The sequence below is a fragment of the Crocodylus porosus genome, unplaced genomic scaffold (genome assembly GCF_001723895.1).
Source record: "Crocodylus porosus isolate Cpor-Errol unplaced genomic scaffold, CroPor_comp1, whole genome shotgun sequence".
Lineage (NCBI taxonomy): Eukaryota > Metazoa > Chordata > Crocodylia > Crocodylidae > Crocodylus > Crocodylus porosus.
Window position 1 is genome coordinate 13,789,232 of NW_017728917.1, and position 27,767 is coordinate 13,816,998.

General features: G+C 39.1%; 1 protein-coding gene across 6 annotated transcripts in view; it reads left to right on the forward strand.

The window, feature by feature from the left end:
* Positions 1-1,453: 1,453 nt before the first annotated feature.
* FHIT (fragile histidine triad) overlaps positions 1,454-27,767 on the forward strand; it is a 762,024-nt gene continuing 735,710 nt past the window's right edge. For 3 of the 6 annotated variants that reach the window (XM_019536736.1, XM_019536724.1, XM_019536728.1), the window contains exons 1-2: positions 1,454-1,543; positions 2,239-2,352. Coding sequence is in view for 3 of the 6 variants with exons in the window: in XM_019536717.1 (XP_019392262.1) it covers positions 2,208-2,352 (145 nt within the window). In the remaining 3 variants the exon portion in view is untranslated. Of the gene's footprint in view, positions 1,544-1,933; positions 2,353-27,767 lie in introns of those variants that run through there. The other 3 variants (XM_019536717.1, XM_019536719.1, XM_019536718.1) reach the window with 1 other exon arrangement.

Here is a 27,767-nt window from a genome sequence, read left to right on the forward strand (position 1 = left end):
TCTCAGGATGAGGGAGATAATTACGATATGGACTGGACTGTGTGAAGGAGCCCTACATCCCAGAGTTTTCATATGCATGATCTGTTCAGGTGCGTTTGCTTTTAGGGGAAGAGGTGTGGTGGTGTCTTCATTTCAGATCACGTGATACGGGGCTGCAGAGGTTCAGTCTGTCAGAAAAGCTACAGAACCACTGGCGGGGACTAGAACGTCAGCCTACAGTAAGATATTTGCGACCTCTTGTACTCCATGTAGAAGACCATTTGTGCGCCTCACCAGAACTTCAGCACTGGGGAGGCCACACGTGGAGTGCGTGTCCAGCTGTGGCCCCCACTACAGAAAGGATGTGGGCACACTGGAGAGAGTCCAGGGGAGGGCAATGAAACTGGTTGTGGGGCTGGAGGACAGGACTGGTGAGGAGAGGCTGAGGGAACTGGGCTGATTCAGTCTGCAGAAGGGAAGACCGAGGGGGATTGAATAGCAGCCGTCACCTCCCTGCCGGGGGGTTGCAAAGAGGATGGAGCTGGACTGGTCTCATGGGGGCAGATGGCAGGACAAGGAGCAATGGGCTCAGGCTGCAGCAAGCGAAGTTGAGGTTGGACATTAGGAAAAACTCTCTCCCTAGGAGGGTGGTGAAGCAGTGGAACGGGTCACCCAGAGAGGTGCTGCAGTCTCCATCCCTGGAGGTTTATAAGCCCCAGGTAGACAAAGCCGTGGCTGGGATGACGCAGTTGGGGCTGGTCCTGCTTGAAGCAGGGGTTGGACTAGATGTGACCCCGAGCTCCCCCCCGGCCCTCCTTGTCTCTGGTCGTATGAATACTGGGGGCCTCGCCAAAGAGTGGGGACCCCTCTGGTGCCGCTCCTAGCTATCCCACACAGGGGAAGGTATGATGCTGAGGCATCCTTTGCCTAGAGCAGCCTCAGCGGCTCCATTAACCAAGTGGTCCAGAGTGATGCCGCTAGTCCGTGGAGGAACTGCAGCCCCCGGCATCGCCTGCCCACGGCTCGTGGTGTCGAGCTCCACGTCCCGGTCTTTACTGAGGTACATCACAGCCCCGGCTCAGCGAGCCCCAGGGACGCAGCTGCCGAGAGTCCCTTGGGTTGTGCAGCCACTATGCTCCTCAAAAAGGATGGTATGTTTTGATCACTGCTTTGATGATTGGTCATACAAGGGGAGAAATTGTTGCACAAATACGATGATTATTGCACAAATATGGTTATAGCACAAATAGGGCTACACAACAATGACAAATACGGTAATTATTGCACAAATATGAGGACTGTTGTACAAATACGATAATTGTTCCACAGATACGATGATTATTGCGCGTGCCTGCGCGCACACCGGTGCTGTGAGGGAAGCGCGGGAGGTGACAGTTGGCGGGGCATACCCCCTCGCGCATGCGCGCGAACCAGCCGGCACGGCCTGGGGGAGGGGAATGCCTCTTCTCCCGCGGCGTGGGCGTCATCAGGACGCGACACGGATGTCATCCCGGCGCGACGCCGACGCTGACCCCGCCGCCGAGTGACGTGACACGCTGCCGGCGTGAGTTTCCATTGTGCGGCCGTTGCGGGGGCGGTGGGGAGGGAGCGGGGGCCGGGCCGGGCCCCTCAGCCCCGCCTCGCTTGCTCGGCCTCCCCTCGCGTGAGGGGGGCGTCGTGCTGTAGGGTACTAGCCGATGCAGTCCGCAGCACGCGTGCACGATCAGGCACGGGGAGAGACGAGGGGGTACTGCGCCTGAAAGCTTGCTAAGAACTTTTTAATCCAGCTACTCAGCTGCTGTAACGAAAGATATCGCGTCTCCCCAAAGCACCTGGCCTGCCTGTGCCCTTACACCAACACGACTTCAGCCAAAAACACAGCATACAACAGCGTGCAGCTACCGTGCAGTAAGAAGAGAAACAGTATGTGGTGGTAGGCAGCAAGCCTGCAGTGTTAATAAACACTAATTAATACGCACTATTATGCAGCACATGCAATAATAAGAGAAACAATATGTGATAGTAAGCATGCAGTGTTAATAAACATTAATTAATATGCACTAGCTTGCAGCCCTGGTGTAATAATAAGAGAAACAATGTGTAGTAGTATGCGGCAAGCATGCGGTGTTAATAAACATTAATTAACATGCAATAGCATGCAGCATATGGAATAATAGGAGAAGCAGTATGTGATAGTATGCAACAAATATGCCAGGTTAATAGAAATAATGACATCAGCAACAGGAACAATCTCTAAAGCTCTGTTCAGGATCTCGGGATTTGCCAGACTTAGAAGCAAAAGCACACCCAACTTTGATGCACTACCTAGAAACCAGAGGGTCCTCTTCCTCATACAAACTTGGAAAATAAAAGGTGGGTGTAAAATGCTTTTTTTGCCCCTTGAGATCACGTGGTTGGCTTTGGCTCATTTGGGAAACTCAACACCGTTCCTTCATAAAAATTGTGAAGAATTCAACTGCTCGAAGTCTAAGGAGTGTAGATTGAATGACAGCTCACAAATGCAGGCAGCAGTACTAATGCAGAGCTCATGCTGCTGCCAGCCACCGCCCTGCACTGTTGCTGCTGCTGCTGCTCTACGTGTGGCCACTGCCACCCCCCAGCATCCCCCACTTCTGACAAAGGTTGAAAACCCCCACCTCAGATAACCAGAATTTTTATATACCTGGCACCTTCCTTACCTCACTCATGTTGGTTAACACAGCTTGTGCTGTATGTACATTTTTACACAGCAGGGATGTGCGTCTGGAGTACAAATTCCTATTTGTGTAAATTCTTATCCTTTATAAGTTATTTTCCATCCATTTAGGTAAGAGACAGAGTAGGGTGGCACCTTAGGATGGAAACATATCTTATTTGTGCTGCCATAATATTTTTTTTATGGCAACACAAATTGTGAACGAATAGACATTGCTGCACTTTGTCACGGCGCGTTAAAGGAGAATCAGTGGTGGTACAAAAGGTAATAATAGACTCTGCCTCTTTATTGTGGTTGATGTCTGTTTAGCTCTGGCAGGAGAATACGGGTAGCCTGAGCTGCTTACACTCTCTAGCCATCCTGGGCAGGTACTCTGGAGGCTTGATGGCCTCTCAACCCCCAGAACCTCTACCTGGCTTTCCCCATGTAGAGAGACAGCCTGGGGAATCTTGGGGCCTGTCTCCTTAAGTGGAGTTACCTGCCCTGCCAGACCAATCCCCCACAATTGCAGGAGTGAGTCTGTCTGAGTGGGGAAAGCTGATTTTGGGGTAGTCTGGCTGAGAAAGTAGGGCTTTCCTACTTTGGTCATTTTGACCTTGTTTCTGTGATGGGATTAATTTAAATAACATAGTTAACTTGTATGTCTGGTGACATTCTGTTTAAAGTAATGGTTACTGGGAAGAAAAGAAAGAGGCTTAGGTATAACGAACTCACGGCACAGTTAGTTATATAGTGCATAATAAAATTGAAAACTTTACATTGTAAGATTCTTAAGCAGGTACCTATAAAGTTCACTTGAAAGAATAATTACACACAATGTGTCTTACCTGTAGGCAGATTCTTAGTAATTTATTTTCAAATATTTGATGTCAGTGATTCAAATAAGACATTCTGAAATATTATTTCTATGTGCTAGTTCTTGGCCACTTAATTTTAAATTGAATCATTGAAATGTCTAATGGAAAAATTGCATTAAGTACTTCACCTCTCTTCCCTAGAGCAAGATGTCTGCTATGTCCAACATATCGTAGTTCCTTTGATTTCATAACCTGCTTTCATATTCCCCTCCAATACATTTTAAGATATTCAGAGTAGTTTTAAATCTTCTTTGAGTGACAGTTGAGCAGTATTCCTATCTTTAAAAGTTCCATTCTGTGCGCTGAAAAGAAATTCCACGTACACATGGCTTTTTTCATTTGAAGGGTAGGCTTGGAGTGCTCATAAAGGTTGAATTTAGTTCACTTGTCAATTCTGCCACTTTCTGTGAAATCTTTAGTTGTTGCTGCTTTAAGCTTGAGTATTTTTTTTTTCCTGGGGAGAGCAGTTGGTATTGTTTAGACCGATCTATCCCATTGGATGTTGTTAATTTCAGTCAGTGCTACTGTGTATGTTTCAGTGCGTGGAACTTTTGAAGTAAAGTATAATAGAGTCCCTTCACATACTCTTTTTAAAACATGGTGTTTATAATAATACTATTTTTAATTGAGCAAACGTCAGACAATAAAGGTAAAACAACACTGGAACCTGGAAGTCGGATATTAACTAAGCAAGTTATTTGCCTGCTCTGCTCGGCATTGGTGAGGCCATAGCTTGAGTACTGTGTCTAGTTCTGGGTGCTGCACTTCGAGAAGGATGTGGAGAAGCTTGAGAGTCCAGAGAAGAGCCACTCATATGATTAGAGGTCTGAAGAGCAAGCCATATATGAAGAAAGGCTGACAGATGTGGGACTGTTCAGCCTAGAAAAGAGAAGACTTCAGGGGGATTTGGTGGCAGCTTACAGATATGTCAAGGGCTAGGCGAACAACTATTTGCCAAAGCACCCCAGGGGAAAACCAGGAGCAATGGCCATAAACTTTTAGAAGGAGTTTTCCGACTGAATATAAGGAAAAACTTCTTTATGGTTCATGGGCCAGACTCTGGAATAGACTCCCAGCCGGGGTAGTGCAGGCACCAACCCTGGAGATCTTCAGAAGCAGAAGGCTGCGCACCTTGGTGGGGTTATTTGACCCCAGTAGTTTTTGCTGCCCAGAGCAGGGTGGCTGGACCCAGTGATCTCACAAGGTCCCTTCCAGCCCTAAACTTCTGTGAATCTGTGTAAGTAGATGTTGTTTTAAGGGGACCATTGTTTCAGTTGGGGGAGCCAGATGTAGGCTTTTCAGATGTTTTGAACATTACTACTTAATGCAGAAGTATAGAAATGAGCAGGTAACTTTTAACTTTTATGTTAGGATTACTTTCATAATTCCCAATACATATAAAAAGAATGTGCGCCTAAATCTGTGGTAAAGAGAATTTCTTTTATAATCCCTGGATTTGGACAAACATCTGTTTTAAAAGGAAAGGGGAAGCTGCTGCTATATCACAATATAACAGGTGATGTGCTCCTGTTAGGTCTGCTTGATTCTGTTAAATTGCCCTACTTTTAACCTTGAAGGAAACAGAGTTAAAGTTGCAGTGGTTTTGCTACACTTGCATCTTTACAGAATAATAGGTAATTCGGTAGTTGCATCCTCTCTCTTCATATAGGTATCCTTTGATACTGATACCATTGTTGTACCTGTCTATAAACCCTGGAAAGTATGATTGTAGTCTCCAGTGTTTTTGTTAATGCAACAGCTAATACTGTTTTTACATGCTTGTTCTTCCTTTCATGTTACTGAGGAAATGAAAAGTCTACTTTAAATATTTAAAGTATTTGAATATGCAGAATAATATTTATATTTAACTATATTCCTGCTATACCCCCATCCTTTTATTGACTTTACTGCATTCACCCTTCGTTAGAATTATCATGCAGTTTTTCTAAGTGAAAATTGCAGAATGCATACATGACAGGGCAATATAACAATGACCTGGGTCAGCTAGCATAACTTCTTGCATACAGCAGGATTATCTACCCATCTCACATGTGATAACCCTGTGTGTATATGAAGGGATTTGTCTTTTCTGAAGCTGTATTGTATAATAAGCTCATGCCCTCTCTTACCCAGCTCTGTTTCTGCATTGCATTAGATAGATTTCCTCTCTTTTGGAAGTGAACTGGTAAGTCTTTCTCCTACAATGGGTAGCTGTACATTCATTTAAACTTATTTTAAATCTGTCTGTTTCTCCAAACCTCAAAATATATAATTGCTTGGCTACTTTAACAGCAACTTTTTTTTTTATATTACAGTAGCGTCAGGAGGCCCCAAATATATTGGGCCTCCCTTTCATTTGGCACCTGCAAAAAGAGCTTATAGTCTATAAAGACAAGATAGAACAGGTGCATGAGAATGAGGTGACAGTGTAACAAAAAAAGAAAAAAAAGCAAGCATATTCTATGTAAGCTTGCTATTGACATGATTGGTCTGTCTTTTAAATCAGTAGAATTTCCTGTGCCTTAGGCCAAATTTACCTGGCCGAAGTCAGTAGAAAAACTACTATATGCTTTATTAGAATGAGGACTTACCTCATAGAAGGGCTACAAAATCTAGCCTACCTGTGATGTGCTTACAGTTCCTTTTATTTTCTGTCCTGAATACATTTATTTATTGGACCTGTCCAATAGTTATCTCCTCAGTGCCATTCTTTTTTCTTTTTCTAATTTAATGTGCCTTTTATTTATTACTTTTGTTTGCATTGTTCAGAACTTTTGTAGCCAGTTTTACATTACTCCTAACAGGGTGGCATACTTTTTATTTCATTGTTAGTTTTCCAATTTCCAGGAGAGCCTGTATAATAATCTTGATTAAAGTCTTAATAAATTACATTCTTTCTTGTCCTTTTCCCAAACGTTCCTTGTAAAGAAGCATATCAGGTTGCTTTAGCATGCCATGTTTTTCATGTGTCCCTGTTGTTTTTCACTTGCCATGTTCTGTGTGCGTAAACATTACATTTTTAATCTAATACGAACTTTTCAAAAATAAAACAAAACACTAAATCCAGACCTAGGTAATTTTGGGGTAAGGTTGCAATTACACATCTTTGCAGAATTGATGGCTGGTCCGGTATGTTAGAAATACATAGAATTCTGATGATCAGTAATAAATACACAGTGTCAGAGTTTGGACCCTTTGAATTTTCTTAATTAAGTTATATAGTATAATAATAATAGTATTTTTAAATATTTTTTGAAATTGCATACTAACACAACCAGGTACAATTGTATTGCATAACAAAACAGCTCTGCAGCAGCATTTCCATTGTTAGGGACATAAGAAATCTTTAAATTTATTTGAAGAAAACCTGATTCTAATAAACTCTGTATCATAGAACAGCTTTCTGGTTAGGGGGAGTTGAATCTTGCCCCACCTGTGTCTAATACGTTGCCAGTTAGCTGATACTCTGATGGCAGGCTTCAGATGAGAGCTAGAGGCTTGGTCACCCTAAAAGCCCTTGAGGTCCTGGAAGGGGGATTGCTCCTACACAAGTCTTTGTGGCAAGGTGAAGACCCCAGCTGATATGCGGTCTTAGTTGGAAGACTAGGTGGCAAGAAACAGATTGCAGAACTTCAGGGAAGTAGGAAGGCTTTTGCAGGAGCCTTTTAGTCAGAGGAAGGGATCGGTTTATGTAAGGAACTCAGCATATAATTGGGAAAGAGAATTCCTGAAGGGATCTGCCAAGGAAGAAGAAAGCAGCTTTTGACTTTTAAGCAAACTGCTTTCAGAGAGTGTAACCCTGTAATGCCAGTGGCACTCAGTCCCGACTAGCTTAGGAGCCACCCAACGAGGCTCTTAACCAAAAAGCCAAGATGACATATGCACTTCTGAGTGAATTGTGACAGGTTCTGATTCAAAAGGAAAAAAATGGGAGTACATTAGCTAATATTTAAGTGAGGGAAAAGACTTTAAAAAATGATAACTAAGTCACTTCCTGGTTACTAAATTGATGTACATTTTGTATTAATGCATGCAGTAGAATGAAACAAAGAACAGCTTCTCCCTCCACAACTTTGATAACATTTTCTACAAAGTCGCAGTGATACATTGAAGAGCGTCTTGACAGGATCTTCTGTGGGAGCCTGGAGCAACGGGAAAAGGACATCTGACATGCTGAATTGGTATTTTGAAGAAACAACAGGATTCTAAAGAAAGGGGGGCCTGACATCCTGTGGCTGAAGAATGGTCTTTGGTGCAGAGGCCAGTGAATTTGCCCCTCTGGTTTTTGCATTGCTAGTGAAGGAGAGACAGTCTCAAACTACTTGAGTGCATTCCAGTAGGCCTTTATTCTTTGATGTGAACCTTAAAACTTTTAAAGTTCCTTTCCCTTTTAAGTAGAAATCAGTATGGGCTGGGGTGATGTGGGTACTAAGTTGCATGGTTGACAGCTCAGAGGTTGCAAGTTCAAGGCCCCAGAAGAAATGCTTACAGTGTGGCCTGTTTACATTCAGCAAATCTGTGAACTCTGCTAAGTACCTTTGTCACAAAGACATGAAAAAGGGAAAGGAAAGTGGAGAGCTGTGTACATAATCCTATGAATGTAGCCATTACCAAATATTGTGTTAGAATGTGCCAAACAATTTTATCATCTTGCATTACTCAATGAGAAAAGTTGGCTCGGGCAGTAGGAGGATGGTTAAAGACAAACTTGAGCCTTTGGGGCCTACAAAGTTCTGCCTGTGCATGTGCTCTTGAGTCCTTTTGACGGTACCGAATTTCTACGAAGTACAGGAACTTGTGTAGACAGGCAGCAGCCAGCTAAAGACAAAACCATGTTCACTGTCAGCCAAGTGCTGTGAATATAGCAGTGGGTGCCTTCCCTAGAGAGGGCTTTGCAATCTTACTGGCAAGACTAGTTTAGCAGAGCTCCCAGAAGCTTGCAAGCATCTGCATGTTGCTAGACCAGTTAAATGTAGTTATAGTCTTGATCTGGTTTGCTCTTCAGCTTCATAGGGAGAGCAGCTTTTGAGTCAAATTTACTACTGTTTCTCCTTGCTGTCTGTGAGGATGTGGCCTTTGAGAGGCATGCCTCACAGCAGTCAACCCTTTGAAAGTATAGGTAGCGCAGACAGGTACGGTTTGAAATCCTATGAAAAAACACTTTGCCAACAGCCACCCTTGCTTCAGTGTTTACAAGGTAACACAACTGCAGAAAGAGTGTAATCTTTTTACTGAAGATAATACAGCCATGGTCAAACGTAGTACGAAAAGAAGACAATATTGGAGACAGTGGCTGATGCTGTTGCACCTTTGCATGGTATTTTGAGCTGATATCAGTAATAACAATATTGAGGTCCTTTGGCTTTCACATAGCTCCCTCTCTCTCTTTCAGAACTTTTGCTTAAAATGTTTTCCCTTGTTTCTAGTATCCATTGTGGTTAGTGTCTCAAGGGAAGAGTTAGAGAGGTGTGATACTTAGCTCTCCTAGTTTAACTCAGACGTATAGCATTCATACTTGTGTATAATAAGGGCTAAGTACATGTTAAAAAGATTAAAACTGTATTAAAAAACTTTTAAATCTAAGGAACAAAAGGTAAGTGTAACCACTAAAGCAATGTTCTGAAAAGGATGAAAAACCTTAAATTGGGTATAAATGTATATAAATAAATAGTGGTGCATGTTTACTAGTTACATTCTGCTTTTCCAGCAGAACCTCCTCCACCACTCTGATTTACAGCCTGTAAAAATTTTATGTGTAGTTGTACACACTGGAGAAAAATTACCATGAGCAATGTATAAATTTATATGAGGGTACTGCACTACAGAACAAAAACACCAGTTTCTTTCATAAAAATGGCAGTGGTTCTGGCAAAATTGGTTAGGCAATATTGTATTGTCCAAGTATCGAATTGTTGGTGTCCTGGAAAAACACTTTTATTTAGACAGTCTCACATAGAAGCAGCCTGGTAGCTTTAATGTTCTGTTTTCCCATGGAAGGACTGTGGAAAGAACCATTACTTCTTTATGGGAAAGTTCATAGTTCTGTTGACAATATATAGACAAGTAGAAGGTAGATGTCAGATAGATCATACTTGGACAGTTCATTAAATCCTGATGGTAGTGCCTGATTTTCATAGGCTATAAGATAAATTTGCTGCCTACAAAGTATCTTCTAGGGGACCAGGATTATATTTCAGTTTGTACTCTGTAACAGAAGCGACACTGTTAGGGAAACAACAAATAAGCCATGCTTTTGTACCTACAAAAACAAGCCCTTATTTCTGAATCTTCATTTACTATTGGTGTTGTAGCTGGCAAAATTATAACATTTTTAAGGCTGTGCCTTTCTGGAAGTTGCATGATTATTTAATTAATTTTTTACTGTTAACTTTAAAAAAAACAAAAGAAAAAATGACAATAGGTGATGGAAGAACAGTATCTGAATCAAAGAGGGAAAACATGAACATGTAGTTACAAAGGCTGCAGGCATCTTTGTTTTAGCTCTATTTCATCTCCTCTTGGCAATCTCATTGAGAAATGCAATCTTTTCTTTTTAGGGTTTCAGATAGTCTCAGATTTTCTGACTTTGAGGTGCTATGAAGCCAACTCAGTGACTAAGTAGATTATCACCTTTATGCTTCTGTCAGTATCTGAAACTACTGATTCATTTAATGATGGTTACACAGCACTGCTGCCTGTAGCCTCATCGAATTAATACTGAGGCTATGTCAGTAGTTCAGAGAATATGCTGATTCTTCTTTCACATGGTCTTATTTTCATAAATAGTTTTAATATTGGTACAGAGGTCACAATATTTAAATACTGTATATTTAAAATTTAAGTGGCCAATGTACACTAGCCTTAGAAAGTGTTCTGGGCCTAATAACCTATTGGACTGAGTCTGAGTCTAGGGACTTGGTACAGCAGTGTGGATATGTCAGTTCCACTTAGTTTCCAAATTTGCCTTTTTGAAATACTAAATTTAAAGTCCTAAACAAGCAGATTATTTAAACCAGATTACTTCTGTGGTCATTATTTTTCTCATTCAGTTAACAGACTACATGTGATGAGATCTAAGTATGCATTTAACTGTTTTGTTAGTTTAAGGCCTAAATTCATATAAAATAAATTATTTTACTTGGTTGTAAACAAACTGAGACAGTAAAGAGATTTTAAAAGTTAGATGCAATGTCAGGTCTTAATTTGGTTTTAGTTTGCAATGTAATTGGAAGTTGATATTTTATGTAAACAAATGATATAATTGTTCCATAAAGTGGAACTGATCTGTGAATTATTCCAGCTGTATTTTCTAGTTTAGAAAAAATATTTTAAAAGTAATAATACATGAGCAGCAGCTTTGCAATGCTCACTGATATTTCCATTGTGGCTGGACTTTCTGCTTTTACTCACTCTTCCAACCACATGTTGCTTCTGCTCTGCCACCTGATTCTTATTAACCCACATGGTATCTAGAATTCAAATTCATTATTTTTAGATACTTTACCAAGTTGTTTGGTATCCTGTGAGTCAAAACAACTAATTTAATTGCATACGTAGTTAATATACAGTAGCAAAACAACTAAGCTGACAGATTTTAGATCCTATCTAAGGGGAATTGGAAATCACAGGTACAGAGAAACGTATGTTTCTTTTCATTTGTTGTTCTGGAACATTTCCTAATGATTTCAGGCTTTAAGTCTCTCTACTGCATGTTTCATTATTAAATATTTAAGAATTTTATGGCTGTAATGAACACCATTTCAGAATGGCAGACTATTCTTCATTATATAGACATATTCAGGTCAAATTTGGTTTTAAAATAATTCTGGTTTTGTTTTACGAAAAAATCTACAAGTCTAATAAACTTGAGATTCAGAAATATTTTCAATTAGTTTTTCTGCTGAGGTGGAAATACCACATGGAAAATATGTTCTACTTACTGTACGGACACTAGGTGACTTATTTACGCAATAGAAAAGGTAGTGAAAACAAGTTGGAGGGTAGGTGAGTAGATCTCAAGCCAATAATGTGCAGTCTGCATTGCATAATAAATACATAGGACTCTTCTGGTTTAAAGCCTGCATTGGTTGTGTGTACTTGTGTAGGCATGTTCAAGTATAAATCACCATAAAAACTGTCACATGGAATAATTAAGCCATACATTAGGAGACAGATAGTAGGTTAAAAATGAGTTGGTGGCTTTATAATGAAAATCTGTGTTATCTCCTAACAGTTAGGAGATAACAGGATGGCAACTGTTAGATTTAAAACTTGGAACATATTTAATATTGATTGAATTTTCAGATAGCCTGATTGGATGTATAGATACCAGTGGTACATGAAATCTGATTGCATGTTCTCTATTAACTCAGTACTCAAGAGAGCATTTTAGTACTTCCCCGTTTCCCTCTCTATAGGTAGGAGAATTGATGAAGAGCTTGTTTTGATAGGGTTCTACTTTTAGTATATATTTACCTTGAAACTTCCTTTAGTATATATTTACCTTGGAACCTGGATAAATTTCCTCTACATTTGAAGTAAATAACAGGAGCAAGAGAGAATACCCAGATGGAAAAAGGTTTTGATTCTATGTAGCCTACTGAAATGTACTTTTCAATTACCCTGAAGATGACTGTTTTTTCAAATTTTTCCTTAATATATTATATATTAGGGGTTTTTTAAATTGTAAGTGCCTTTGCAGGAACATTTTTTACAACATCAGATGCGTGTAAGCATACTGTGTAAACTGAAAGTATTCATATCACTAAGATAACCTGCAATGAGATACTTAGTCGAAAGAAGCATCTCTCATTACCAGTTGAATGTAGCCTGTTTATTACGAGGCCAGAGTCTTCAAGATGCCACAGTGTGTTGTATTAGGAGGGTATGACTAGAATTCCAATAATGGTCAACATGTAAGCTGTTCTGCTGTCACTTTTTTCTAATAAGTGATCTGTTTTGGAATTTGCGGCCTAATCTGTAATTTTGTACCAGTCTATACCAGTTAAGTTTGACCAGAATATAGCATGCAGTGGTCAAGCATTGTTTGGTCTCTACATTTTGTTGCTATAGTAAATAGGGAGCCCTCTTAGCCTCACTAGCATAAGCCAGAGTACAACAACACAAGGGAATGAGAAGGAAAATAAGTAATGAGAAGAAAAATAAGTAACATTCATGTTACTTATATAATCTTTTGAGGGAATACCCAAAGTAGGTATGAGAAGTTGATGCTTCCCTAGATAGCAGACAGTAGACATCCTGATATTTTCTCTCCTCATTGGCACTATGAAGAATCATTGCATATTTTTGTTATGTTGACTCCCCTTTGATTTATACATACTTACTTTGGGAACATATTCCCTCTGTTTTATTTAGCATTCTATGGCCCACTTGTCATAGATTAACCATTACATAGCTTAGTCGCTATTACATTATTGTGATTGGCATTTGTGACTGGCAGTTATATCCACCTCCCCATGTGGCTAGAACTCTTACTACTGTTTTTTTTTTGCTTTGTATTAGTTCACTGACTTTTATTTGTTGTCACTCAATCCTTTGATTAAGGTTACCTGGTAATCAGCTAATTATATTAAGCTAGGTGCAAGCCTTTACTATATCTGTGTAATGCATCAGAAATTATAGGCTGCCTGGTTCACTACTTGCGGGACAGCAAATGCTATGCTAAATGTTACCAAAATCTTAAAAAGAACAAGTCAAACATGCCCAAGTGTCCATACAAAGTGCAGATACATTGAGAAGAGAGTGACCAGAACAGATTGATCACACATTCATTGCCTTAAGTTATTGCATATGGTCACAATTACATGCATCTTTTGACCATGTCCAGACAAGCATGGACTTTTGGTTCCCCAGAGATGAGTAGTAGTGGTGCATCTTGTGCTGCTGCTGCTTGTCCCTGGGCAACACCTGTGTCATGTACACTCTGGCATGTGGCAGATTACTCTGGGTGGGGTAGGGGAGGCTGAGGCCAACTACTGTGCATTTCCTGGGGGCCTTAGTGAGCTACAGCCATAGTGCTTCTGCAGCTGGGAGTCTGGCTCGCAGCTGGAGTGTGGCTCTGGCTAGCCAGGCTCCAGTTTTGGGCAGTGTGAGCTGCCATCACGTGTGCTGCTCTGCTTTTCTTCCATGCACCCAGGGTCAAACCCCCTTCCCTTGCAAGGTAGCGGCATGGGGAATGCCTAAATGTGCAGCGTGTGGCACCACGGATGGGTCTGCAGTGCCACATACCGAACAGCCACGCTCGTCTGGATGCACAGCCATGCTCGGCCTGGGAGGTAACCGGCCTCTGCCATTTGAGCAAGAGGAGAACTGCTTTAACTGGTAGCAGCAGAATGTACCTCTATGTTTTCTGCGAATCAGCCACTAGGGGGCTATAGCTCTAGGTCCAGACAGACCTTGATCTCAAAAAATACCGATATAAGCTGTTATAATGGATGTTACATTTGTGTGATCCTGTAGTGATGCAAGTGTAGCAAAAACCCTGCAGCTTTAACCTTATTACTTCTAGGGTTAAAGTTAAGGTGACATAGCTAACTTGCATCATTCTGTGATTACGGTTTTATTGTAACTTGAGCAGCAACCTTCCCTCCTCTTTTAAAGCACTTACCAGGTGAGTTTGTCCATATCTTCTGTTACTCGAGCAGAGTATGTTAAAATATTTTCTGTACGTTGGATTTCACATCCCCTTAACTGTCAAGATTTTAAATTCCCTGAGGGTTCAAAATATTGCATTTTTCCCCTTTTAGGATGCAGGAGATGTAACATATTCCAGTTAACAGTGAGCAAATATAGTAACTTGATAAATGTGTTTTATGAATAGTTATTTCGTGCTCTTGTGAGATCTTGACCAAGTTCATGAGATGTTTGACCATGTAATAAGAAAGCTGCATATATATGTGGACCACATGTTTTAAAAGATGAGCAAAATGCATTTAGTGGCTTTTAACTGTCTTGCTAAGATATTGTCATGGAATATTCCATATTGAAACAATTAAAGACTTGTTACATGAAAAAGGAAGTAGTTTAATCCTGTATATATTTAATGTTTATCATTAATAGGCTGTGCCATATATACTTGCAAAGGAATATCAGTTGATAAATAGGTATCAGGTATTCCTCATTTGGTGCAAAATGTCACAACATCTGACATATTTAGAATGACAAAGATTCTGCTTCTATATAAAAGAAGTGGGAATGTAACAGACTGGGAAGCAGTAGAGGAAAAGTTATGGCATGGCCTGGAAATTACTCTATTGTTTTTCCTATTTAGATTTTTATAGTCAAGTGGTCATTATATTTTTATTTTATATAAAACTAAGAAAAGGAGGGGAAAATATATTTGTTAGTGAAATGGGCAGTGCTGAGAGAGAAAATCAGTATGGCATCACTGATAGCAGCTAGAAAAGCTCTGCTTGTGGCAGAGGTTTCAAAGTAATCTCATAATAGTAACAGCAGGGATCTAACTAAAGTCAAAATTATGGTTACCCACATAGGAATTCTCTCCCCTTCTGCAAAGGGCAGCCATGCTATAATTTCCTGACCATTCAAAGCTTTTAAACCCATATTTGAAACTCAACAGCTCTATGAGTTTAGTAGCTGTTGCTGGCCAGTTTCGTCCTTACACCTGTAATACATTAGAGATTTGTGTCTACTTATGTGTCAAGCTTCCCTGTTCTCTCGTGTCTTCTCTCAGTAGATGTATAGATACCACAAATATAGTGAAAACGTTTCCCTACTTAATGTATTTTTACATTTACTGCAATGCACATTTTATACTAAGGAACTTCAAAACTTGGAGTAGCTTTGATTGGTGCGCTTTTCAAGCTCCGGGCCCCTATGCATTGTCAGAGCTTACTCTGTCTTAACTGCAGCATTAGCATCTTTAAAAAACTGTCACTAGTGGTTAATTTTTTTTAGAAATATATAGTGTTCCAATAAAAAAACCCAGAAACATCTTATTAAAAACTTTCTTTAAATGACCGATTATAAGAATTACAACGAGGTTAAAGTGGTATACCTAAATATGTGTGTGTAAATAATTTTTGCTAACAAGATAACATTGTACTCTTTCATGTCACTCCTCTTGCAGATTAATGTTGTTACCTGGTAAAAGCTGGTGAAATATGTTTAAATGCCAGTTCTGACTTGTCAGAATTACAGGAGATTTAAAAAAAGGAAAAAGCAATTTTGACTACTAACTAGGCAAGCGTGGGTCTCTTCAGTCTTAATTGACTGATAGATCATATTGAAGGAAGCAAATCTTGACAGAAGGAACTGCTATTGACTGAACTTGGTCTTCATTCAACACAGTACTGTAGCTCATTTTTTAAATTACCTGAGACATCTTTTTTTATAGAAACATTCTTTTTTTCTTTAATGATATGGATGACTGAACTAATTTTTCCTGGAATATGCTAAGCATTTAATAGCCTTGAATCATATTTTTAAAAAGCCAGATTAGTAACCAATGGTACCATCAGGCTTGTAATGCAAAAATACATAATGGGAGAAAAAGTTCTAACTTTAAATAAGAGTAGGAGCTTCAACTTTATGTTGATATATTCAAATGTGATAACATACATTCAGAAATCATGTAAACTGATGATTAAATTGCAGTAAATCTTAAATTGATATTTACAGCCTTGTTAGCCACTGACTTGCAAACGTCAAGACTATATTTAGAAAAGCACAAGATGCGCACTTAGCCTATGTCTATGCTACAGAAAAATGATGTGTTGTTAACTTGGGTTAAAATACCCGTGAAGACAAAGTAACTTGTATATTAAATTAGGTTAGCAGTCTCAGTTCAGCTCCAGGCTCCCTTATATATTTAAAGGCAAGCTCTTCAACTCCAGTTAAAATCCAATTTACCTTGCCCTCACTGCTGTTTTCACTCAAGTTAACTAATTCAAGTTGGCCAACTTAAGTTCAGAACACACCAAAACACATTTTCCTCCATATGGGCATATCCTTAATTAACTCCAATTCCTGAAGGATAATGATAATAACCTCTTACTCTTATTGAAGCTTATAAAAGTTCTGAGTGCTTAGGTCCAAATAGAAAGCATTTTGTAGTTTACAGGGTCAGGCCTTCCTTCAGCTACCAGACCCTTTAGGAACAGCTATTTCTGTGCCTTCAGATTGCACTGTTTTCTCTCCTTATGCCAGTTCAAATAAATCAGGTCTGGGCTGAATCTGTTAAGACTGCTCCCCCTGAAAATGGCCACTCTCCTTCCAGGGAGTTTAGAAGGCATGTAGAGCAGTGGTCTCCAAACTTTTTTGATTGTGCACCCCTATCATTAAAAAAATTTTGAGCATGCACCCCCAATACATGTATACTTATATAAATAGAAATAGAAGGTCTAATATTTTCTTCCTGCACCCCAGTGGATCATATTGCACACCCCCTGGGGTGTGTGCACCCCACTTTGGAGACCACTGATGTAGACGAGGGGGAAGGACATAATATTGGGAGGGTCGAGAATAAATTGTACAGAGGATACGTTGTGAGGGACAGGAAGGATAGGGAATGAAGTAGGGGAATGATTGGTCCCATATGATAGGTTCAGATGGGATCTAGACAAAGTCCCCACCACACATAGCCTGCCATGATTTCATGTGCATTAATATTGAATTTTCTTTCTGACAATATGATGATTTGACACTGGGAGAGTTCCCTTTACATATTGAAATGTTAGAAGAGAGACCAAAACCCACTTCTCTGTGTTTAATTTTAAAATCTCATTTTTTGGAGGGGATCTGATATGAGATTTTTGAACTAGGGTCATCCTTCCTAGCACCAAAATTATTCATAGTTCTGTAGAAATCAAGGCCAGAAAGAACAACTAGATCATTTGTTTTTCTCTCGGTCTGACTCTCACTGTGTTTCTGAAGTTTTCTCTGATAACCCCAGGAGCTTTTAGTTGCACAGTATTCCAAAGACATGAAATGCATGCCATAGATAGAGAACCAGAGAGAAAAGAGCCATCAGTGTCTAAAGCACCATGACCTAACTTTCATACTGCAGAGGAAAGTAGTGGTGATAGGGAGATGCACAGAAGCGGGTTTATACAGTGGGGAAGAAACTTCTTCCTGGCCCCACAGGTGACTGACTAATGCCCTACAGCCTGAGATTTGCTTATACAAGTTACTGTAGAGTTGCAAAGTGTTATAAGCATGTTGGGGAACAAAGCAACAGCAGATGAACAGGGGGCTTGGGTCCACAGATTTCAAATCCAGAAATGACCACCACACCTGTTTGCTCTGATTCTTCCCCTGCACTCTAGACAGTCCTGTAATACAAATAGTAAATGTTACTACCACTAATTTTTATGCCTTTTGGAAATGAAAGGTATAAGCTGATGACCAAATGCTGTTAGTCCGTGTTATCAGGTTGGAGTTTAGTTCCAGTCTGTTATACTAGACACCAGCACTAACGAGCTGGAATTGTTATTCACCAGTAAACCTTGCTGTTTTTTGCAGATGTTAGTCATCACTTCCTGAAGATTAATGTTCCCTTTAGTTCCAAAATCAAGATGTGTGAAAGTTGTGGACACAAGCTGAGGAAATACAAACAGAGGAGTTTGACAGGTGGAAGGATTGCCCTAGGCTGCAACAGAAATGTGGAGGAGTTGAAGTCCGGGATGTGGGGAATTAAAAGGAATGTCTTTACCCTTTTTTTCCAAATGTATATGTGTAGCTGTAGATTTAGATGCATTGCCCATTGCCTGCAGTACAGCATGAAATGAATGCTTTGGCCAATGAAATGTGGAATTCTTATCAGGATACTGGCATAAAGGCTTACAAGAAACATGAATGAGTCAGACTATCATGCCATCTTTTTTTTCAGTTGTTGCAAAGCATTTACTATATCTTGTATGATTTACCTTAAAGCATGTTACCTGCCACTTGTATTCAGATTCAAACAATGCATGCATTTTGGTCTCTTGCTTTTGTTCTGAAGCTGATGTCAAGAAAATGTATCAGTTCACAGGCCCTCTAGATTGCACGGCTACATTTTACCTTACATGCACTCAGCTCCTATTGATGTCCATAGGAATGGCCATTGGAGTACACATGCATGCATTTACGTACCTTCAATTGATTCTGTTTTTGGCAGTGCTCTTTTTTAGTCTTATTTGGTACCATCTTGAAGGAAGGAATGAAGAAAGATTGTATGTTTTAAGATCAAATACAGGGTATGTAAAAGTACAGTTCAGAAAATAAGGGCTTTCATCCAGCCTCATTTTATAATGTAATTGGCTGAATGTGTCTTGAAATGCCATCTTTCATCTTACATCCAGATTTAAATCAAGGCAAACTACTGTTCTAAAAATAATCACAAACAAGTGAAAATTGCTAGTAAAAGGAAATAAACAATATATAAAATTGAATTTTGTGACAAATCTGTACTTACAACTTAGTGTAGCTAAAACCATTGCTTTTGTTTTTTCCTCAAGGTTACTTTAAAAGGATAACTGATTTTAGAGCGTTAATCTCCTTGTACAGTAGGGTCAAATAACTTATAGGCTTAGAATGGTGAAGCCTTTAAGTCATTTGAACTAAAGAGCACTATGAGACCAAAGAGGACTTTCATCCAATTGCGACCACCAAAATTACAACTTTGTCTTAAATTCCTACTGATGCTTTGGAGTTTCAGTCACCTTCTTCCTCTGAAGTCACACACTGAGCACTTGCATGCTTTGAAAAAGCCCTTGGTTAGTTACGTGTATTTTACCCTGCCCAACATTTTACTTGCTATTTCTACTAAATCAGGATCCTACTGTCACACACCTAGATCTTCAGTAATGCAGGAACACATTTGCTCTGAATCTTTGCAGCTAAACTTGCCATTTTATGTTCTTCACTTCCCTTCCCTATCTTGTCATTGAATATCAGTAATATCAATCATATGGCAGAATTTACTTGGTGGCCCGAACTGCTTTTGTCCTAGGCTGATCTCTAACACTTTAGCGACTGACTTTCAAAGCATTGTGCAAACAGAAATGACCTTTGGCTGAAAAGATGTCTGCTCATGACTGCTTAAGATCACAATTAACTGTTTTACTGCATCTGCTCCCTGCACCTTCATCTGAAGGTATATTCTGTATAGAAAGTGATTGTTTCTGTAGCTAATTCAGATTTGTTTTGGTAGGCTTTTTTTCCCCTTCTCTTCTTGAATTGCATGGAGGGAGAGCAAACAACTTCCTCTGCGGCCAGTGCCTGCTCTTTGACTCTCCTGACAGAAGAAGTATGCTTGTCATCACCTTTTCTCTGAAGCCCAGTTGCCTAATCTCTGCCAGATGCCTAGAGAGATTCTGTATTTACGCTTTGACCCAGGACTCAGACTTCTGTACTGACTCTAAAAATATATCAAAATAACTTTTTATTTAATGTTGTGGGTTTTTTCCTTAAACAGCTTTTTTGGTCTTGCTCGTCTTCATGATATTTAAAAATGTATGTGGCTAGGTGGAGATGGAAACAGATTAACGTTGTACAAATCTGATTAAAATTATCTGTGCTGTTTCAAAGGTCAGGTGCACTCAATGAATTTGCTTTGAAATTATTTTGTTTATTCTGTATACATATGCATCTCCCTCTCTAAAGGTCAGGAGAGGTGCTAGTTTGTGGAAGTTAAAGTAATAAAAGGTTTGCATTGTTGGTAACCCTTATTAATTACTCTTAAACTAATAAAAAATAAATTCCCAGTGTTACTTACTGGTTTGTTTTTCTCTGAAATTTCTCAGGTAAAATTAAAACCCTGAGACTTTTTCTAGATTAAAAATGCATTGATGATATACATATATAATATACATTATTATGTATATTTACTTTTTAAATTACGTTTATAGCATCAGTGAGTAACATTTTTTTCCAGCCAAAATAACTTATTGGGAAGATATACAATATTTAACTGGCTTGAGCCACATGTGGCTTAGTAAGGTAGGAAAGAAACCCCTAGAATTTCCAATAGTCCTGTTCATTAACATTCAGGAGGAATACTAATCAAAACCACAAAAGGATTCATGTCTGAGTCAGTGAAGCATGGCTAATTACAGTTTTCAGCTGCACAACCAATAACAATCAGTAAGAAACTGGGCCTCTATTAAATACATATTTCTGGAGATTTGGGGAGGGGAGGAAAAAAACTGCACTTGAAACGTGTCTAAGTAGTTTTGTCATAAAAACAATGACTCTGTCACCCAAGGCCTTTTCCATTACATTGACATTGTGTTAGCATTACAGAGTGGTTGAGATCATATTTGCATTGATTTTTTTTTTTTAAATGATGAAAACAGGTCAGAGAAATGAAGCGATTTTCAAGACAACAGTAATGGCTTCTTACTTAAATGTTAATACATTTGGTAAAGTTTACATTTACTTTGAAAATTGCATCTGTTGCTGAACCTAATCAGCAGATTTTGCTCTGTTTATAGATCAAAACCATTTTGACATTACATCTTTTCCCTTGAGCTGACTTTGCCTATTGGGAGATGAAATCTGAATGAGCTAGCATGTGGAGTTGTATTACCTGAATGTGCAGAAAGTGAGGGCCTTATTGAAAGACAATATTTTAACACACATTTTATAGGAAGTTTGGGCTCTTCTCCCTGTCTCTGCCCAATAATGTCAATATTAGATAATTATTCTGTGTCCTGTTTATGAGTAAAAGGATATTAATCCCCTTTAAAGAACTACAACTCTTTCTCTGGTAAATAACACGTGTTTTTTAGCTGGAGGGTTAGACCCACTCACAAGAGATGGATTCAGAATATGTCCACATGGCAGTAGCAGGAGTGACTGAAGCACTCATAGAAATATCTAAACTAGCTTAAAATTACCTAGCCTGGGTATTGCAGGCAACATTTCCATGCTTTTGGAGGATTTGTGATGAGCTGTAAAACCTTACTTAGGAGCCGGGTGCTTGACTAGTCCATTCACACTCATGTTGTGGCTACCCAATAATTACTGATAAAGCTTGCTAGTTTAAAGCTAGCAAGAGTGTGTCTGCTATTATTTTTATCTCGCTGTTAGTGTTTGCATTGCTCATGAATATCTGCAGTGCCTACGTTTCACTGCTCTTCACAGTTTTTTCCATGCATCAACAGTAACACTTAACTGACACGAATCTGGTAGGTTTCTTAATAGCACTAAAACTGTCTGGAGTCTCACAGAACCTACCTCAGTGCTGTTTGGCAAAATTAGCAGCAGCGGAGGCATTGGTGCTGTCTTTCTGCAGGCTCAGGAGGATGATACTGAGTAATTTTGGGATTACGTTTGGGAAGTTGCCCTTGTATCTGGGGAAGAAGAGATGGATTTTTTTTATGTGAAATCTTAAATTTTGCAGAAGTTGATGTTTCAGTTACCAGTAGCCACCATGAAAAGCTTCTGGTTGACACGAAAGCAGTTGCTTGGCAATCTGATAAAAGGATTTAATGAAATTTACAAATGGCGTAGAATACCTTAAAATGCTTAGAAACAAAATACAGCTTATAGTATGAAAAATGCTTGCGTGCCTTATGTAGGTTAGCCTCTAACGTGTAACAAGGCTTATACCATTCTTCATTTTTCACAAGTTTCATAAATAACTTATTGTACCGTATTGTGATATCAGCATGCTTTATGTCAGCATCACTTAATGTGACGTGTTGAAGTGACGTTTTATAAGGGGTTGGGTGAGGACAGCTGTATGTTTCTGTCAGATATGGCATGTGTATACATATACACTTAGCACTGAATATCAGAATCAGCAGTTAGAGCTTTAGACCTAACCTACTAGGGGAAAACCAGAGTATTAACCTACCTTGATCTTTGGGAGAAGATAAGAAATAGTCATTCTCAGGAGGGGGACAGATTTATGCTTCCCTGGTCCAAATAATCAGGCTTAGTAAGAATTGGATGCTTTGGCTCATCATTCAGCTCTCATTTTCAAATGGCTTTGCTGGGAGACTGCACCATGTCAGCTCTTTGCATCACAATGTTTAGTATATTATACAGCTACCATGATAATACTTGGAGGCTTCTAAAATTGATTAGTTAAAATTTACCTCTTTCTCCCTAAGGCCTGTAACGTACAACTGGACTTGTGTTTGATTGTCTGACTTCAGAACTTAAAGAACAGAAAAAATGGCACTCATGAAGAAAAGTTTGAAAATCCCAGAAATCTTTTCTTTTTGCAATCATGTCTTTGTCACTGGCATCCAATCCTGTGTGGTGCTGAGCACCTCTTGAGACATGATGAGAGCCCTTGATTTAAGGACATTTTGTGCTTAACAGGGTCTCTCCAGTTAGGAGTTTAGTAGCTATTTTAAAGTCAGGCCGGTGACATCTTTATATTTCTCCTTGTTTTTTAACATATGTGCACATGCATGTTTAAGCCAGTGTGTGTGCATCCTGGCACTCATGGCTGAATTTGTACTGCTTAGTATCATAACTCACTTTTCTGACATATCTTGCGCTGAGGAGTTCATCAGAAGGTTACTTTATAATGTTGTAAATTCATTTTTCAGCATGGTGAATCCTTGGGGAGATTGTTCTGCTGGACAGTTTCAAATTGGTATAGCTTTATATTTTGAAAGAACAAAAAGAAAGAAAGGAGCTTAACATACGTTATCTTTGAGACCTCAAAACTTGAAGTAGAAATGACATTGAAAGCTCAGAATATAAATCCATTACTTGAACATTGTGTTTATGGTTATTCTTACTGTACGACAAATTTGGGTACCACTAAAGGAAGGTAGTGAGAATTTTGTGCCATTAACCACTCGTATTAGGGTTTTGCGCAGTTAATTTTCTGCTTTAATCAGTTATGATATTTCCACAAAGTATCCTTCCGATTATTCAGATAAGTAAAATTACTAAAGCTACCTTCATAGAAGCTTACTTCTGAAGTAGCAGTATATCTTTGAGTTTTAATATATGCATATTTTAATTATCTTTGCATATGCATTAGATGTAGTAAGATGGAACTTCACTCCTTAAATTGCTTCTGCAATAAATCAGCATTTTTTTTAAGGCTCAGTCCTGTTTCCATTGAAATCAGTGGCAAAACTCTTAACAAGAGTAAAAGTGGACCTACATTCTGTATTAGGTAATTAAATTATATGAACATACCAAAGAGACAGTGACTGTTCTGTGGAGTACAGTCCTGCCCAAACCTCCCACCAGACACCTTCACCCTTGTGAAGATGAAGGTAGTGTATAGCATCCCGTTTAATGATAGAGTCCAGAAAAATGTCACAGTCTTGTGGAACAGAACTCATTGAATCACTTAATAAGCCCAGTATGAGAGTGTACACACAGGAATGAAATACTTCATGTTTTATGAAAAGGAAACAGCAGGTTTTCTCAATATACCAGGCTCATTACAGCTTAATAGGAAAAGAAAAAGGAGAAAAAAAATTGAAGTGAAGTTGTCACCTAACAGCCCAAGAATTAGATAGGCAACACTGCTTCCACGTGTTAGATTGTGTATCTTCAGTACCTGGTTATCCCTAAGGTGCGCATGTTGGTACCTGTGTTCCTTTGCCACAGCAGTCCTGGATCTATTAGTGGATGGCTGGTGAGCTATTATGAAAATAGTCTTTAAATAAAGAGTGCTGCCTCAGTTTTATGAACCCTAACAAACGCAAATTATTGGGTGTGTGCTTGCATAGCTGTTGAATCTCGGTGGACTGGTATTCAGTTCTGGTGAAGGAGGAATGCTTTTTTTCCTGAAGGTTGCCTGTGAACTCTGCGAGTAGAAAGTTTGCAGATTCACCACGTTTCCCCTTGTTTGCTTCTGAGGTATCTTACCATAAACTTTAATCATGTATGTTATGTAATATAGAGGAAGTAAACAAGACTCTTCAAATAATCATTACTCATTCTGTTCCCATGCATTACCTATTTGTTCTGTTCTCTACTTTGGACAACACGGTGATGGTGGTATATGATGCCAGATAGAACAGAGCTTTAGTTGCATTTCAGTTGGTCACTTTGTTCACTGTGTGTGCAGTATATCTTTGAGAGTTTTAACAAAAATACTGAAGAATTCAGATATAGAGTAAATTGGTGATAATATTGAAGATAAACATATCAATCAGAAAAATATCTTTAATAGTGTAGTGTTTAAATTACTTCTTATAAGCACTTAAGATTCTCATTAGTCCAACATCAGAAGACTAATGAATATTAATGTATAAGATCAAAGAAATATTGAAAAATCAAAGGAAGTAAACAACAATTATACTTTTAAGTATTACATAATGGACAAGTTTTTAGCTATCCCAAACTTTCATAGAGTTGGTCACTTAAGATGCTGACTGTTCTCAGTGGTGGTGGGGTGGGGGGGGCTTTGTTACAGTATACAGGAGAGGCAATTGTGTAATGCAAACAAAACAGTACAATGAATAAATGCCTCAAAACCTACAATATATGGATTATGCACCTAGGATATGAATTCATGATACTATCAATGAGTCAGAGATTAATTTTAATATTTTAAATACTTACAGACGCATTCAATAATCCCTCACTCTGCTTCTAAAATGGCACATTCTTTGCGATTATCGATGACAAATGGAAGTTTTAGCTAAGTAGATTGCATTAAATACTTTCTCAAAGTAGATTTTAGCCTTTTGGGTAAGTTGGTAGCTTCATAGTTAGCGGTTAGAAATGTTTGAATGGAAACTGAATTCTGCTTTATATGGTTAAATGTAAAAATAAGAGTGACTTTGCAAATAATAGATTCAGTAACAAAACAAACGTTTTTTGAAAAGAATAACATGCAGAGTTTGAATGGAAAAATTTAATACTGTATTATTTAAAATATTATATTGTTGTTACAGCTATCCTTTGGAAACTGGAATTCTGCTTTCTCATTTTGTCTGTGGGGTGTGCATGCTAAACTGCCCTTGTAAACATTTTGGAAAGAAGTGGCAGTGACATTGGCAGTGCTGTAGTTATGGTTGAGATGGCACTCCCACTTTCATTTTCTGTTTCCAGCAATATATTGTTGAGGTATGGTGATCCTTAGACTATCCTCTTTTGTGGGGCAAAGTGGCATGCCATGATATGCAAATGAAATATATTTTTTCAGTTTGGGGTGGAGAACTATGGCTGCATAATATCTTAATCTCCTGGTGCTAGTGCAGTAGGCCTGAAGCCTCTAAGGAGGCCCTTTGTACCTTCCTGATTGGTGTTACAGAAAATTTTATGGCCGAGTTTAGAGAAAAATATTGCCTGCTCCAGATTGAATAGTAGGTTAGGATGGTGTTAGGGAGCACAAGCAGAAAAATACCTCCTGTTCTGCACATGTGCAGAAAACAGCTCTGCACATGCTGAAAAACACTATGTAGATGCTGTTGCAAGAATGATGCATCATGAAGTGTGTGTGTCACTATTTGGCCTTTTTTCTAGCAAAGGGAAGACAGTTTATTTATGGAGCTGTGTTCACTCCAGCCAGGGGGGGTGTCTTATTGGCTTGACTAGAAGGCTAATTTAAATTAACATACAGAAAGGAGGTGAAATCTGAGATGCTTCTATGGGCATAGCTGTATTGTGTTGGATGGTGCTAAGGAGCACAGCTGGAAAAACATGTCCTCTCTCTGCCCCCGTCCCTCGCACGTACACATATTCGATTCTGTTCTGCATAGAGCATTGGCCACGTACAACTTAATAGCCCAGGAACCTTGAGGTTCACTTATGTACACATTTTCAGTAAATGTATAATGTTCAAGACTGTGGATTTTGAAGAAAAGCAATTTTAGATGTGAATGAATAAGGGCTTTTATGATCACATATCAGAGCAGGGTCAGAACCATCTTCATCTTAACGTCCTTTGTTAGAGAAATAATTTACAAGTCATGATTCTCAGCTGCCTGTACAAAATGACTCGGAGGTGAACAAATGCAAACCAGTAATGTTATGGGGTAGAATAGTTTGCTCTTGCTGTAGTAGTGTAATGGAAATACCACCTGTAAGGTGAATTGATGTCGTTGGAATAAAGTTGATTTTTCAAATAAAATTTATCAGTCCTTCTTGTGCATGTATTATAATGCAATCAGTAATTCCACTGTAACGTAATAAAAAAAAGTCATAGGAAGTACTCATTTCTATATGAAACACTGGACTATAAAAGAATGATTTTGTGGTCATAAAATAAAAATGAGTAATTCTGGGAATTAATATGGATTTTTGTTGTCTTAAGTCCATCACGTTTCTTTTAGTGTGTATACCTGGATAATACTTTTTGCCATCATCCGTATCCATTTAATTCCCATGGTTCAAAACAAGAAAATTGCTCTCAAGAAAAGGCTCAGATCCAATGGTACAACACATTACATTGTTATGGGCACGATGTACCTGATGTCTCTAGGGGACAGTGACAGCACCTGACAGTCATCTGGAGAGTCCTGCGAACTTTTTAATGGCAACTTTAAGGCTCACAAGAGGATTCTTCTAATATTGTTGTGACATGATCTAGATTTTGAACCTAGATACGAAGCTAATAGTACGTAATGGTTTTCAGAGCGCCAGCGAATCAAATTCCTGAAGTACAAAGAGCAGTTGACATCCCATTTCAAAGTGACCAGATGTTTGACCCAGTTCTGCTGCAGTTGTGCCGTCACAATTGTGTCTCATTGCTGTTGGTTCTTGGAGGCTGACAAGCGGAACAAGTTGCTTCAGCTCACGTTGCTCATCTGTTGCATACAACAGCTTGCACATTCTTATTATGTGAATGAAATGCGGAAAGAGACTTTTTTTCCCCCTGGGCTATCAACATAATTGAATCCTCCCCCCACCCAAAACACCAGTATCAGGGTGAGGGGAAATTCTAAAAGAGTAAGGGAAATTTCTATCAGCTTTCAGAGATGGAAGTGTAAGCCTCTTCTAATAAACTCAAAAGGTTAGTGAAAACACTGCAAATGGAGAACAGCCCTCTGCTAATGAGAAAAGCTCATTAGCAGCGAATGACTGTAATTATCTTTATAGTACCTGAACAGAAAGATGACATGTTACTAACTTTGTAAGATGTATTGGCATGATGTGTCTGATGGTTCAGGGAAGGGCAGGGATGCTGCCTTTTTATATTTTTCACTGGGGATGAACACACTCGACATTTGAAATGAATGAATTTTTATGGAGATTTAAATATTGTGCAACAGAGAATTCTACACTTTGTGCCATGTCCCAGCATCACTCATCTGTCAAGC